Genomic DNA, 16594 nt, shown 5'->3' with positions numbered 1-16594 from the left:
GCATTCCTGGCTCCCATTGTTTCCAATGGGCCTACAAGTCTCTCCCATTGTTTCCAATGGGCAATCCTGTCCTTCCTTATAGTAAAAGGTAAAGGTAAAGGTTCCCTTGCTCGAAAGCCAGTCGAATCCCGCTCTAGGGTTGCGGTGCTCATCTCCGTTTCAAAGCCGAAGAGCCAGCGCTGTCTGAAGATGTTTCCGTGGTCATGTGGCCGGCATGACTAAACACCATGGTGCACGGAACGCTGTTACCTTCCCACCGAAGTACCTATTTATCTACTTGCAATTTCTTGCTTTCGAACTGCTAGGTTGGCAGGAGCTGGAACTAGAGACGGGAGCTCACTCTGTCATGCGGCACACTCGGGTCTCGAACTGCTGAACTACCAACCTTCCACAGCCTGCAGTTCAGCGTCTTAACCACTTGAGCCACCGCAGCTTATAGTACATCCTGTCAAAACCTTGGAGAGGGTTCCCTCTCCCTTTTATATATTCTTAGTATTGCACTGGTATGACTTCCAAGTGGCTGGTAACTAATCATCAGTACAATAGGAATCAGTGGGATGTATGAGTGATTAATAAACTTTACTTCACTTACAAGAACAGCCTTGTTAAATCAGCTGCTCTTTCGGAGCTTGCATTGCCAAAAACTTGGCTTTTGCATCCTTCTGCCTCTTTTTCTTTCTGGGTTCTGTACCCATTCCATCCATTTAGGGGTTAGTTATGGCATTTTGTGGCTGTAGAAAGAGGTCTGGTAAGCTGAAGGTCTTTATTGCCTTAAAGGTTGTGATTTAATTGGGAGGGAGGTGGAAAGAACAGTACAACTTTAAGCACTCTTTGTCAGTTGTCATGTCGGGCTCAGAAATGCTTGATTTGGGCATATTTTATGGAGAAGTTGCAATTAGATCATTCATATATATATATTGTACCAGTGAGATATGTGCTGAAGTCTGTTTAAATGATCTTAAATGCCTGAGAAGTGGGTGTCTGGTGATGTCAGGGGGTGTGGCATATGCAAATAAGTTATGCTAATGAGTTATGCTAATAAGCTCCTGCACCTCTTTTTTTGTGAAATGACCCCTGTAGACCATAATAAACTAATTTATTCCTCATCATAATGAGCCATGGCGGTGTAAAGTCATCTTTTAAAATCAAATGAGCAATCCCATACTCGTTGTGGGCTAACTTCAACCATTATCTAAACACAACTATCCACATCCTAGCTTCTACTGTCACCATTCCTGACTCTATTCCAATTGCTGCATTTGATACATTCGTGGAGTTTGAAAAACTGCTCTTAGAAATTTGGACTGGATCCTCTCCATCAATATCATATTAGCACTAATACCAAATGGGGCTGCATATAACATTTGCATTAAAGATTTCATGGTAAAAAGCTTAATAGCTGCTGCCACATTATGTCCCCCTCTAAGCCAGCTAGGTAACCTTGGGTCAGTCACAGTTCTCAGAACTCTCTCAGCCCCACCTACCTCACAAGGTGTCTGTTATGGGAAGAGGAAGGGAAGGCAGTTGTAAGCCGCTTTGAGACTCCTTTGGGTAGTGAAGAGCAGGGTATAAAAACCAACTATTCTTCTTCCTCCCCCTCCCTTCCTTCTGTGGATACTTAAATCTAGATATTGGGGCCATGAACAGAAAAGACAGATCTTTCTTTTTACAAACAGGAGAAAATTCCCAGGTATGCCAAACAAATCTGAAGTCTAAACAAAAAAATACACAGGGGGTTTAAAAGTTTTCAAAATAATAGAAGCAGCACCTGTAGCTTTAAGGAACAAATGCCCCCTTTGGCTGTTACTGGGCACAGCCGCATAATATCAATCTAATCTACATCACAGGGTTGTTGTGAAGATAAAATGGAGGAGAGTTATGTAAACTCCCAGTGTGGAGAAAGTTGAGGTATGAAGTAAATAAATAATAATAAGTAAATAATAATCTGAAAAGCTGAAAATGGGGAATAGATTTTTAAAAAGATACCTTGGTGGAAAGGAGAGAAGGAAGCAGGGAAAGATTTTGCGTATTGGAGCTACCAGCAGAAGAGAAAGAGGAAATAGTATACAGAAGGAGATTCAGGGGAGAGTGAGGTGACCTATCAAAAGGCCTTGCAGTTACCCCACAGCACAACTGGGCCTGGTAGCCAGCACCACGCAACTGGCCCCAGTGGCTAGCACCACACTCCTCAACCAGAGTTTTCCTGGCTACCAGGAGAAGGGAAGGAAGAAAACTTGAAGACAGGGGGCAGGTAAAGGTAGAAGAAGCTTTGGGGGTTGCCAATGAACGGAGACAGGAAATAATGTGGGAGGAGGGACTGTGATGCCTCCTGCAAGTTCTTGTGGGTCCCCCACTAGTATTATCTAACTTCTGTAGTGTATTTGCATTTTAAAATTTTAGGAGCCTCTTTTTATTGCAGAGGCTTTACGATAGGGAAAAGGTCATGGAGGTGATCGGAGTCTGTGACAAAATTTTGAAGTTTCATACACTTAACTCTTCAAAGTTTCACCATGACTCTCAAGTTTAAGCATTAAAGAAACTGCCTATTCTAGCAGCCTTACACCCTTTCTAAGCCCACCGCCTTCAATGCACTTAGAAAGATATAAAGATAGGATTGCACCATTTCTCAGCAAAATTATTTAGTTAATGTTCTGTATTTCATGATAACTACTAGAGTGCATTAAAGCATGCAGTCATCAAAGTTCTCCAGCCAATTGAAAATTCTGTCCTGAATACTGGAACTCTGACGGTATTATAGATCAGGAATATCCTAACTGTTAGATCGCGCTAACAAAGGACTCGTACAGTGATTCAGCAAGTGATTCAGCTTTATTGGAAGTAACGAGCAAGCACTAACTCAGTAAGAAACCAGAACAGAAAACAGTGGGAGCTTATGCTCCTTTTAAACATAACCGGGCTAATGTAGCCACGCCTATTTACAAATAACAACCAATGAGATTGCTAGAATAAAGACCAATGGGAGTCTTTCCCTCCTAGGGAATGGTATCGTTCTGATTGGTCGCTGTTACGAAGCGACCAATAGGAAGTTCGCTCAGAGGAGCCCTGGTCTGGCTCGAAGCTTAACAGGGGAGTCCTATGAGGTGATTCATGTAATCATTTCAATACATTACAATTCCTCCCCCCTAAGTTAAGCCATCATCCCAATTGTTTTATTATTTACAAACATGCAATCAACCTTTGTACATCAGTTATTCCAACAGTATTTACACTCATAGTCCTTCAGATAAGTCGGCATTTGCCGCGAACGCTGGGACCTGCGGAGCGGTGCAGGCTCCACGGGCAGACAAGGTTGTGGGTCAGAGTGGGGTTCACTACAGCCTGGATCAGGCACAGACTCGACTGGGATTTCAGCCCCGCACACAGGGTTCTGCCCTGACTCGGGGACAGTACCGGGCCTTTCGGTACTCACCGCCTGCTCTGGGGGTGTCCACTCGACATCAGGGGATTCAGCCGTCGGAGAGTCAGCGCTGTCCCTAGCCCAACGTCTCCTTAACTGATCTATGTGGCGCCGCCATATTCGACCGTCAGCTAACTGCACCACATACATTCGAGTACCCACAGAGTCGGATATAACCCCAGGAAGCCATAAGTGCCCGTTTGCATAATTTCGTGCGAAAACCTTGTCCCCTTTTTCAAACATGCGCACCTTCGGTTGCGCCGTGGTACGCTCGGATTGCTCTTCAGTGAGGTCTGGGTGCATTCGGTTCAAACGGGTCGTGAGTCTCCGCCCCATTAACAATTCGGCCGGACTACGGCCTGTAGCACTACAGGGGGTGGTGTGCTGCAGCAAAAGAAAGGAGCCCAGCCTCTGGCTCCAGTCCCCTTCGTCCATTTTACCCAGGGCCTCTTTGGCCGTCCTGACCATCCGTTCGGCTTGGCCATTAGATGCCGGATGGAAAGGGGCCGAAGTCATTTGGCGTATGCCATTACTCGTGAGGAAGAGCCTAAATTCCTCAGACACAAATTGAGGCCCGTTGTCACTGACGATGACGTCAGGCAACCCGTGGGTGGCAAAAAGTCGGCGGAGCGCATGGATCACAGCAAGTGATGTGGTCGATTTCATATGCACGACCTCCAGCCATTTGGACATAGCGTCCACCACAATTAGGAACATTTGCCCTTGGAGAGGGCCAGCAAAATCTATATGCAATCTGGCCCAGGGTTTACCAGATGACTCCCAGCCTTGGGGTGTAGCTTGTGGGGGATCGGGTCTGACTTGCTGGCATTTGGGACACCCTCGTACCCATTCTTCGATCTCTTTGTCCAGCCCCGGCCACCAGACATACCCTCTGGCCAACGCTTTGGTGTGTACCATACCGGGGTGACCCTCGTGCAGCGACTCTAACACTCTCGTCCTGAGTTTGTCAGGAACCACCACCCTGTTCCCCCATAATACACAGCCCTTAGAAATGGATAGTTCATTTTGACGGCTTTTGTAAGGGCCGAACTCCGGTTCAACGCTTCCAACCGGCCACCCCCTCCAAACCCAGTTTAATACTCGGGACAGCACGCTATCCTTGGCCGTGTGTGCTGCAATGTCCCTGGATGATACCGGGGGTCGAGGAAGCTCCTCAATTGCCAAGACCTCACAGGCGGGGGCAGGGTCTGCGCCAATGTCCGGCACCGGGCACCGGCTGAGGGCATCCGCATGCCCAATCGCTTTCCCAGGCCGGTGCTCTAAGTCAAAATCATAAGCCTGCAAAAATATCGCCCATCTAAGCATGCGTGGGGACATGATGTTTGGCAATTGCTTATCGGGCGCAAAAATCCCCAGTAGCGGCTTGTGGTCAGTGACCAGCAAAAATCGTCTGCCAAAAATAAAATCATGGAACTTTTTGACAGCCGCTACCAACGCCAGACCCTCCTTGTCTATCTGGGCATAGTTCCGCTCTGCCGCAGATAGTGATCTAGAATAAAAAGCGATAGGCGCTTCGCTCCCATCAGGCATCAGATGGCTTAAAACTGCGCCTACTCCAAAAGGTGAAGCGTCAGCAGCTAACACCAGGAGCTTGTGTTCATCATAATGCGTGAGTACGGCATTAGATGTCAGCAGCTCCTTGACTCCCACAAAAGCCTTTTCCTCGGCCTGCCCCCACTTCCATTTTGCCTCCTTGTGCAAAAGCGCGTGCAAAGGGGCCGCCACTGATGCCTTATGCGGTAAAAACGCATGATAAAAATTCAGGAGTCCTAAAAAGGATTGGAGCTCCTTCTTACTCACCGGCCTGGGGGCGTTTTGGATTGCAGATACCTTCTCATCCGTGGGGTGGACTCCCTCTGCGTCAATGCGAAACCCCAGGAAGTCCACACTTTCCACCCCGAGCGTGCATTTTGAGCGCTTAACTCTGAGACCGGCATTTTGAAAACGCCTGAGGACCTCTTTAACCCGGTCCAGTAGTTCCTGTTCAGACCCGCCCGCAATCAGCACGTCGTCAAAATAGGGCACTGTGCCAGGTACCCCCCTTAGTAGACGTTCCATGAGGCCCTGAAAAATCCCAGGTGCTACGTTGACCCCGAATTGCAGCCTGTTCACTTTAAAAGCCCCTTGGTGGGTTACAATTGTTTGGGCCTCGGCAGCCTCCGGGGTGACAGGCAACTGCTGGTATGCCTGGGCCAGGTCAAATTTGGCGAAAATCTTGCCACCCCCCAGGGAAGCCAAAATGTGGCTTATTACCGGGACCGGGTACGAATGTTGCTGCAGCGCCTTGTTAATCGTACATTTGTAATCGGCGCATAGTCGTATGGACCCATCTGATTTGACAGGGGTTACGATCGGGGTCTCCCATTTGCTGTATGGTACTGGCTCTAAAACCCCTTGCTCAACTAGTTTGTCAATCTCTTTTTCCACCTTATGTTTGAGAGACACAGGTACTTTCCGATACTTCAACCTAATAGGTTTGACTGACGGATCTAAGTCAAACGCAACCGGGGGGCCCTTGTACCTCCCCAACCCTTCGGCAAATACATCAGGGAACAGGTCGTACAGCATGCCCCATTTATTTTCAGACATCCTGTTAATCCCAGAAATACCAATGCCCAATGGCTCAAACCAATCTAACCCTAGCAGGTTAACCCGGTCTCCCTCTGCAATCAGGAATGACAGTTTAACACATTTCCCCTTATACTCAACAGTAACAGAGTCCCGTCCGGCCAAGGGAATTCGGTTGCCCTGGAAGTCGGACACTCTGGTTCCCGCAGGCTGGAGCCGCCGCCGGCTTCGGTTCGGGAACAACTGGCGCCAGGACGCGGCAGAAATCACCGTCACGGACGATCCTGAGTCCACCTCCATTGTACAGGGTCGGCCGTCGAGGAGTGGAGTCACGGTGATCTTGCCCTGGCTGCTGGTGCGATTTACGGCCGATGCGCTCGACAAGGTCGCCGTCAACTGGCAGCTTGCTTCCGATGCTGAGGAACGGGTCTTGCCTTGGGTGCTGACTGGAGTGCCCCTCTGCGCTGACCGGTTGTTAGTTGAGGGATCCTTCTTTGCTGATCTGCAGACTCTGGCCAGATGACCACGCCGCCCACACGCTCTGCAGTCGACATCACGAGCCCAACAGGAGTCGCGCTGGTGTTTCCCGCCACAACCGGAGCAAGGCTTGACGTTGGTAGTCTTCGCTGGGGTCCGCTTGCCTCGAACCGCGTTGACGTCATCATCCGCGTCTTCGCCCTCGCTGTCTCGTTGAGCGTGTATACTGGGCTCTGCCACCCGCTGGCGGACCTCCTTCGTGGACTTCTCCGCTGCTTCCGCGGCCACGGCCTCTTCGTAGGCCACTGCCCAGGTCAGGGTGGTGCGGGCGAACAGCCTCTGTTGCAGCCTTTCATCTTTGAGACCGCAGACGAGACGGTCTCTGAGGGCTTCCTCCACGTTGTGGAAATTACATGGCCGTGCGGCTTTGCGAAGGGCCGCCACGAAATCTGCGATGGTCTCGCCTCCGGCCTGGTTCCGCTTGTAAAAAGCGTGCCGGCAGGCGATCTCCGACGGTTGTGGAGAATAGTGAGCCTTAAGCTTCTCCGTGATGTCAGCGTAGGTGACAGTCTTTATATCAGTTGGGGCCACCAACGACCTGGCTATGTCGAAGGTCCCCTTCCCGCAGGAACTCAGGAGGCATGCTCGTTTCTTCGCCTCATCGGTGATGTCGTGGGTCTCCAGATGGAACTCGAACCTGGACAGGTAGGAGTCCCAGTCTTCTGAGGAGGGTTCGAAGCACTCGAACTTCTGGCTTCCAGCCATCGGGGGAGACTTGGGCACCGGAGCTGGTGGCGCCTCCGCCGGATCGGCTGCTGTGCTCTGCCCGCTTTCTTCCGAGTCCGAAGTGTGGATGTCCGCAGGGCTGCCTACCTGCTCTAACATCCCATCCTCGTCGCCAATTGTTAGATCGCGCTAACAAAGGACTCGTACAGTGATTCAGCAAGTGATTCAGCTTTATTGGAAGTAACGAGCAAGCACTAACTCAGTAAGAAACCAGAACAGAAAACAGTGGGAGCTTATGCTCCTTTTAAACATAACCGGGCTAATGTAGCCACGCCTATTTACAAATAACAACCAATGAGATTGCTAGAATAAAGACCAATGGGAGTCTTTCCCTCCTAGGGAATGGTATCGTTCTGATTGGTCGCTGTTACGAAGCGACCAATAGGAAGTTCGCTCAGAGGAGCCCTGGTCTGGCTCGAAGCTTAACAGGGGAGTCCTATGAGGTGATTCATGTAATCATTTCAATACATTACACTAACGATATGAACACAGAAGGTACACCCCTTTCCCACATTCCTCTGCATTGCTGCAGTTCTTCCCAGCCTCAGACTGGGACTGCAGGATCCATGCAGAAGAACAGCTGTAAGGTTTGAAGGGCTGTAATTTAGGAGGGGCAAGGGCAAGAGCTATACTCGCAGAAGATGAAAGGAGAGCAATTTCCATTCCTTGTACTTTCTCACTCCAGCCCCCACAACCCACATGATATTTTCTCCATGGGACTGATCTTTTCAGGAGTTGGAAAGAACTGCAGTGATGTAGAATAAGGTGAGGAAGCTATACTTTCCATGCAGAGATAGTAGGATAGTACCTGTTATCATGAATTATTCAGTAATAAACACTAGACAGAGGAAAAAGTCTATCTGGATAAACTTTTAAAATAAACACTTGTTTAATTTTTATTATATTGAAAATATAAAAAATGGCACTGGTTTTATCTGATCTCATTTGGAATTATTATCTTCTGTAGGAAGCTAATTTGGCAAGCTGTTTTTTTTTGTGGCAAGGTAAATAGCGGAGACGGTAGTAGAAGAAGGAGGAGGAGGAGGAGGAGGAGGAAGAGGAGGAGGAGGAGGATTGAATTTATATCCCGCCCTTCACTTGGAGTCTCAGCGTGGCTTACAAACTCCTTTCCCTCCCCCTCCCCACAACAGACACCCTGTGAGGTGGGTGGGGCTGAGAGAACTCTTGACACAAACTGTGCCAGAGCTTGTGACTGACCCAAGGTCACATCAGCAGGTGCAAGTGGAGGAGTGGGGAATCAAACCCGGTTCTCCCAGATCAGAGTCCGCATACTTAACCACTACACCAAACTGGCTCTCCTAGGCTTTTGGGGCCAGTATGCTAGAAATGACAGAGAGGAATCAATGGTGCCTGTTTATTTTCAATTGCACTGCAACATTTTATTTCTTTTAGAGCTAGTACTGTTTATTCTGTTTGATATCATCACTTGGGTAATCTCAGACTATTAAAATAATTCAGTGTTTACAGATTACAAACTAGATTACAAATTAGGAGCATTAAGTCTATGTGGTTTTTTTGTTTCCCCCATAAATTCATATGGTTCTTACATGGAAAAACATTTTTGTAATATTTATCTAAGTTTTATTTATTGACTATGCAAATTTTAAATCTGTGTAAATAACCCTTACTCCTTCTAGTAAAAGCAGGCCAGCGAATGCACATGTATGGATGGTTATTGATCTTGCTCATTTGTAGGGTAGCACCTACAGAAGTCCACGCTCAAATGAGCACAGGGGGAAAGGTAGTCCAAAGTATGAAGGTCCAAGGTCATGAAGGGCTTTTGATTGTGATGGCCAATAACTGTCAACAGAACCCAGGAGCTGATGGGCAGCCAATGGAGAGACAGGAGAATGGGGCTAATATGCATGCTCTGCCTAGCTCCTGATAATAACAAAGCTGCAGCATTCTGCACTAACTGAAGTCTCCAACTTGACTTTAACTATTTAGAGTACATTACAGTTGTCTACTCTCAATGTTCCCATGACATGGATCCAGGTGGCCAGATAAGCTAATCAAGGTAGGGGGGCATCTTGTGGGCTAAACTAACCGGTAGAAAGCAACTGCATTATTTCTCTTCTCCAGCAGTAATGTTGGATCCAGTATAACCCCTAAGCTCTTGACCGAGTCAGAGAAGGTGAGCTGAACCCTACTGAAGGAGGGAAGCACAATGTCCTTCAAGAAATGAACTGTGTTAAGCAGTTTAAAAATAAAACAAAAACCCACCACTGCATGGATACCTTATTTATTTATTTTATTTCTTCACATTTATAATCCGTCCTTCCCAGAGGTGGGCTCAGGACGGGTAACATGTCATTTATACAAAATATATTAGTTAATGCAATAAAATTCAAATTTAAAACATCATCATAAATATTAAAATGGTGGCCACAGCTGATAACAAAGAAATTTTCTGGTTGTGGGATGTTCCTCGCCATAGCCAGTAGTTGTTAACAGAGTGACATACACCTCAAGGAGGCCATATATGGACGTCTGCTGCCTCAGCCAAAGGCCTGGCGGAACAGCTCCATCTTGCAGGCCCTGCGGAATTGAAGTAAATCCTGCAGGGCCCTGATCTCAGTGGGGAGCATGTTCTACTAGGCAGGGGCCACGGCAGAAAAGGCCCTGGCTGAGGCAAGACAGATGACTTTCGGGCCAGGGACTACCAGGAGGAGTTAATCCATAGAGCATAGTGCTCTTTGGGGCATATACTGTGATGTGAGTATCCATTATACTTGAAGTACTATCTGTTTTTCACACATTACATTTGTCCATCAAATCCCATTTCTGGGAACAGCTGAGAGGAAATATATTGGAGGGGGGGTATGGGGAGACTACAGGTGCAATATTCCTGAGGTTCTGATTACCCTAGCTCCCACTACCAGGTAAGGCATATGATTTGATTCCAGAGATGCCAGTTGCCCACATTGAGTGGGTATTCTCCTGCTGCTGGACCCACCCTTACCTCTGGGGCCAGCAGGAAAACAGTGGTGAATAGAAATTACATGGCTCTAGATGCTGACATAACGTCCAGGTGAAAACCCAGATGTGACATCAGCTGACACTCTATGGCAGGGATGTCAAACATGTGGCCCGTGGGCCAGATCTGGCCCCCATGGGGCTTGTATGCAGCCCGCGAGCAACTGGCTGTCATCTGCTTCCTTCTTCCACTCTATTGCTTCCTTCTGTGTCACAGCTTGCTTTGCCAGGCTCTCTCAATCACAAAGGAGCTACAGAGCAAAGCCTCTCTTTCCTCCATTGGCTGAGACTCCTCCTTCCTTGGGGAGGAAGAGAGTGAGAGCTTGCTTTGGCTGATGCTCCTCCCCCTCCTTGTCCCCTGGTGGGGAGGGAGAGAAAGAGTGAAAGTGTGCTTTGCCCAGTTCCCTCAATCACATCTGAGAGATATGAAGCACCTTTAAAACCAACAAAATTTTATTTAAGGTATGAGCTTTTTGCCTTGCTACACAGAGAGAAAAAGTGTGTGTGTGTTAATTTGGGTTTGTTATGCTAGGGGTCTCCTGGATGCAACTGGGTTCCCCTCCCCCTTTTCACTGTATTCATGCCCTCATGATCCAGTCTTTCTCAATAGGAAAGCAATGTGAACTATTTAGATGAGGAATAACAACAAGCCAGTGAGGTGGATTAGGCTGAGAGTCTGTGTCCAGAGCAAGTTCACTCAGCACATTTCCTTTGTAGACGGGGGATTTTGAACTTACGACTTCCCAGACAGTAGACTGATACTGACCCTTGCACTGACCACTATATCAGACAGTAGACTGATACTGACAAACAAATAGCCCTTAGTCTGTGTCATGGCGCATTCATATGTTCTTGACCAGCACACAAAGCAACTTATGTACAAAATCTTGCAATGCCCAGCCACTTCATGTTTTCCTCTGGGTATTAGGCTCAAAACATTGACCATGAGATTTATGTAATGAATGTCAATAAATCAAAAGTAGGTTTGCAACTTACAGAAACATATCTGAACAAGCATACTCAAGACTGCTCCAGCACAGACATTGTCTCCAGATTTTGATGCAATAATTCAGAGCAAGAGGTGTTACTTATCAGAGACTGTTAAATAAACAAAATATTGCAAGACTGCTAATGTTTTAAGCATGTTTTATTTTAAGTTTTAAAAAATCTTTAATTGTGTTCGTCTGTTTCCTTTATAAAGTTTTTATTTCTGCTACCTGGCATTACATTTTATGACACACATGGCCCGGCCTGACAAGGTCTCATTTATGTCAGATCTGGTGCTTGTAACAAGTGGGTTCAACACATCTGCCTCTTGTCCCATCCCCAAACCCTGGCATTCGTATTTGCTTCATATAATGTTTGGGTTGAGTATGGACATTATGAGGGAATTATTTCCTGGGGACGCATGATGGAGAGAAGCAGGGGTGAGGAGAATCTTGGTGGGTAAGGAAAGAAATAAACTTTTATTTATATCCAAAAGCACCACATCAATAGTGAAAGACTCACATAGGTATAAAGAGTGACATTTTCCTCCCAAACTTTCCCCCCCAAGAATAAAGACTCAGACTGCAATACTATGCACACTGTCTAGGGAATAAGTCTCACTGAACCCACTGAGGATTTACTGCTGAGTAAATACATATTTAGGATTGCATTGCTATTCATTAAGGCTCTAATCCTGCACACAACAATCCCAATGGATGTAGGAGGGGCTTATGTTTAATTTTTCTATCGGCAGTTTTAAATTCTGATTTCAATTCATGACCATTTATGTTTTATGTAATTTTATGTTTTATGGTCTTTCAACATAAGCTGCCCTGTGTTCCATAAGGTAGAAAGGAGGCTGATATATTTTTTTAAAAAAAATGTCTGTGTCAACATTCATCAGATTAGGCTATTAAATTCAGAGAAGTTGAATGGAAATACAGCTATCACATGTGTTTACTTTTCCATCTGTATTTTGTATCACAATACCTATACTCAGGTACAAATTACGAACTGAACACGGTGGCTCTCATTTTTGCACATGCCCAAAGTGAATGACACAGTTTTCAGCTTCCTAACCCTTGCCTTCCCTGAGGGAGTAGAGTCTGTTCAATTTAACAGCTTTTCCTACTTTGTCACCCTCATCTCTTGTGACACAGTTTCCCTCTCAACAATACATGCCTCTAGTCAATGAGTGCAGCTGTCTGTTTTTATGACCGAAGACAATGCGAGAGTCCAGGAAAGGTCAAAACAACTAATTGGCCACAGGGACGTTTCTCGATGTAAAAGTCCATGGTGAAGGAAGAAGTGTGCTTATGAAGTAATCAACTTGACACAGGGGGATTAACTGCTACAGGTAACACTTGTCATTTGTGCCACTGAAAACTATAATTTTAATTTGTATTTCAAGTAGGTTAAAAACAATCCTGTCAGACATCTTAAGGAAAAGAGCAGATCTTTCTCACAGTAAATAAATGGCCAAGGAAGTAGTAATACATTCATTTGTTTTTAAATTGTCCAGAACCATAGTCATAAGTCTCAAGGCCATATTACCACCTCATTTGTCCTTACAACAGCCCTGGAGTGTTCTCATAGAATTAGAACCTGAGGCTAAGGCTATGGCCAGAGGATCCATTTTTCAAAAAACAAACATATTTCCACAAGGCAGAATTTCTGTTGCAGAGACACTGAGTGCTAGGAAAGTTAGAAACCATAATTTCCACCCAAACTGGGGAAATGTGATTGTTCTCCTCAATCAAGCCTCAGCATATTAACTGCTGTAGTGAGAACTTTATGGATGGGTGCTCGAAAGCCCTGTTGGATCGGTCCTATCACATCAGTAATGATATAAATATCCCCCACCCATGCCCCATTCTGATCATTTTTAAAGTATATAGATATACAGAGGGGTAGTAGGCGTGAAGATATCAGCATTGGTAATGAGACAGGAAAACAGGAAACCTAGGTCTCAATTTCGTACAGGAGGATTCAGTCCAGGAGGAGACAACGAATAAATGGAAATAAGACTGAATAAGTGAGCAAAAGCTTCCATGACTTCCCCTTCTATTTGCCAAGGAGTGATGGGACCGGATGCCATGATCTTAGGTTTTTTTGATGTTGAGTTTCAAGCCAACTTTTGTGCTCTCCTCTTTCATCCTAAGCAAGAGGCTCTTTAGGTCCTCTTCACTTTCTGCCATTAGAGTGGTATCATCTGCATATCTGAGGTTGTTGATGTTTTTCCCAGCAATCTTAATTCTGGCTTGTGATTCATCCAGGTCGGCATTTCGCATGATGTACTCTGCATATAAATTAAATAAGCAGGGTGACAATATATATCCTTGTTGTACTCCTTTTCCTATATTAAACCAATCAGTTGTTCCATATCTGGTTCTGTCACTTCTTGACCCTTATACAGGTTTCTCAGGAGAGATGTGAGATGGTTTGGTACTCCCATCTCTTTAAGGACTTGCCATAGTTTGTTGTGATCCACACAATCAAAGGCTTTAGTGTAGTCAATGAAGCAGAAGTAGATGTTTGTCTGGTACTGCCTTGCTTTCTCCATAATCCAACCAATGTTGGCAATTTTATCTCTAGTTCCTCTACCTCTTTGAAACCCAGCTTGTACTTCTGGCAGTTCTCTATCCATGTACTGCTGAAGCCTAGCTTGTAAGGTCTTGAGCATGACCTGTGAAATGAGTGCAATTGTGCGATAGTTTGAACATTCCTTGGTCCTTCTTTGGAATTGGAATGTAAACTGACCTCTTCCAATCCTGTGTCCACTGTTACATTTTCCAAATTTGCTGGCATACGGAGTGCAGCACTTTAACAGTATCATCTTTTAAGACTTTGAATAGCTCAGCTGGGATAACATCACCTCCGCTAGCTTTGTTGTTAGTAATGCTTTCTAAGGCCCATTTGACTTCGCACTCCAGGATGTCTGGCTCGAGTTCAGTGATCACACCATCGTGGTTGTCAAGGACATTGAGGTCCTTCTTGTATAATTCTTCTGTGTATTCTTGCCATCTCTTCCTAATCTCTTCAGCTTCTGTTAGATCCCTACCATTTTTGTCCTTTATCATGGCCAGCTTTGCACGGAACATTCCCTTGATTTCTCCAATTTTCTTGAAGAGATCTCTAGTCCTTCCCATTGTATTGTTTTCCTCTATTACTTTGCATTGTTCATTCAGGAAGACCTCCTTATCTCTCCTTGCTGTTCTCTGGAAATCTGCATTCAGTTAGGTAAATCTTTCCTTTTTGTCTTTGCCTTTTGCTTTCCTTCTTTCCTCAGTTATTTGTAAAGCCTCATCAGACAGCCACTTTGCATTCTTGCATTTTCCCCCCCTTTGGGATGGTGGTGATTGCTGCCTCCTGTACAATGTCATGAACCTCCGTCCATAGTTCTTCAGGCACTCTATCAAATCTAGTCAAACCTATTCTTCACCTCCACTGTATATTCATCAGGGATGTGATCTAGGTCAAACCTGAATGGACTAGTCCTTTTCCCAACTTTCTTCAGTTTAAGTCTGAATTTTGCAATGAGTAGCTCATGGTCTGAGCCACAGTCAGCTTCAGATCTTGTTTTTACTGACTGTAGAGATTCTCCATCTTTGACTGCAAATGACATAACCAATCTGATTTCGATGTTGCCCATCTTGTGTTTTCCATGTGTAGAGTTGCCTCTTAGGTTATTTGAAGAGGGTGTTCACTATGGCCAGCATGTTCTCTTGACTAAACTCTGTTGGCGTTTGCCTGGCTTCATTTTGTTCTCCAAGGCCAAACTTGACCATTATTTCAGTTACCTTTTGACTTCCTACTTTAGCATTCCAGTCCTCTATGATGAGGAGGACATCTTTTTTTGGTGTTAGTTCTAGGAGCTTTTGTAGGTCTTCATAGAACCAGTCCATTTCAGCCTCCTCTGTGTCAGTGGTTCAGGCATAGACTTGGATTACTGTGATGTTGAATGGTTTGCCTTGGATTTGGACTGAGAGCATTCTGTCATTTTTGAGATTGTAGCCTATCACTGCCTTTTGCACCCTCTTGTTGACTATAAAGGCCACACCATTTTTTCTACGGAATTCTTGGCCACAGTAGTAGATATAAGAACATAAGAACATGGCATCTCTGGATGTTAGCCGAATTGCTCTTTAGGAGGATTTGGACTGAGAGCATTCTGTCATTTTTGAGATTGTAGCCTATCACTGCCTTTTGCACCCTCTTGTTGACTATAAAGGCCACACCATTTTTTCTACGGAATTCTTGGCCACAGTAGTAGATATAAGAACATAAGAACATGGCATCTCTGGATGTTAGCCGAATTGCTCTTTAGGAGAGACAACTGGAACAGTTTAATAATCGGGATTCAGATCAAGTGTATACGCAGGATGGGCTAAGCCGTTACGTTTCAATGTATGGTAGATATCAGCACAATCGCATTAGCAGGAAATCGTTGGTTTCTGGATGATATATATTTACCTATGTCGTGTGCGTCGCTCCTAAAGCTTCCAGCGGGATGGGGAGGACGGAAGGGATAGAAAATGGGGTGGAAACACGTGGAACCAGGCCAGCCGGGACCACGTGGATTGACCTTAGCTGCAGACTAAGGCAAAGTGGTAATCAGGGGTTTTGTATAGTAAGGGGGACAAGAGAGGTTTAAGCAGACAGGAAGAGGTCGTTGGTAGGAAGGAAGGTAGGTAGGTAGCTCTCTTGGCTCTGTGCAAGGTGTTTTAAGGTCTCGGCTGCGAGGGAAGGGGGTGGGCTCAAACGGATTATCAGGTAGCCCGACCCCAAAGGTCAGTGATTGGTGATGATGTCAATATTCAAACTATCGATTAACTAGAGGGGAGGTGTCTGGGTGGAGCGGGGATACATACCGGGTCACCAGTAGCGCTGACGTGCTGGTTGCTATGTGTAATGGATCCTCTATAGATGGTCTGGCACGGGAGGACTTAAGCTTGTCAGATGTAGACATTCGGTCTGGGCTAGGCTTGATTAGCTTCGGGGTGGTGATCAACCTTAATGTTTGCATACATAAAGAGCTTAACGACTCCGGAGACTTTGCTAGCTAGGTGATAATCATCCTATGCAGCTGGCATTGTCTTTGCCTGTCCCCTGGTTGAACCCTGTGCTTCACAGTTTCTTCACTAGCCCTTGCTGTGTCAAGCATATGTCCATAAGCATAACTCATAACATAGTCCAAAATGGATGCCGTTGGTAACATGGATCAGGCCAAAGGCCCATCCAGTCCAACACTCTGTGTCACACAGTGGCCAGAAATACCAGTGCCATCAGGAGGTCCACCAGTGAGGCCAGGACATTAGAAGCCCTCCCACTGTTGACCCC

The 16594-nt window shown here is 45.9% G+C and overlaps 2 protein-coding genes across 4 annotated transcripts in view; both read right to left on the bottom strand.

The window, feature by feature from the left end:
* The window catches only part of LOC107112388 (uncharacterized protein K02A2.6-like), a gene marked incomplete at its 5' end in the record, with an annotated part of 34960 nt that extends 28845 nt beyond the window's left edge, over positions 1-6115 (bottom strand). The window contains 3 exons of the mRNA XM_015413511.1: positions 3623-3640; positions 4265-5131; positions 5240-6115. Coding sequence (XP_015268997.1) covers positions 3623-3640; positions 4265-5131; positions 5240-6115 — 1761 coding nt within the window. The remainder of the gene's footprint in view (positions 1-3622; positions 3641-4264; positions 5132-5239) is intronic.
* MARCH3 (membrane associated ring-CH-type finger 3) overlaps positions 1-16594 on the bottom strand; it is a 176792-nt gene that overhangs the window by 128999 nt on the left and 31199 nt on the right. The window lies entirely within an intron of this gene.

Source organism: Gekko japonicus, unplaced genomic scaffold (assembly GCF_001447785.1).
Source record: "Gekko japonicus isolate JY-2015 unplaced genomic scaffold, Gekko_japonicus_V1.1 scaffold245, whole genome shotgun sequence".
Taxonomy (NCBI): Eukaryota; Metazoa; Chordata; class Lepidosauria; order Squamata; family Gekkonidae; genus Gekko; species Gekko japonicus.
The sequence above is the reverse complement of the archived record's forward strand: the minus strand, read 5'-3'. Positions and strand labels throughout refer to the sequence as shown.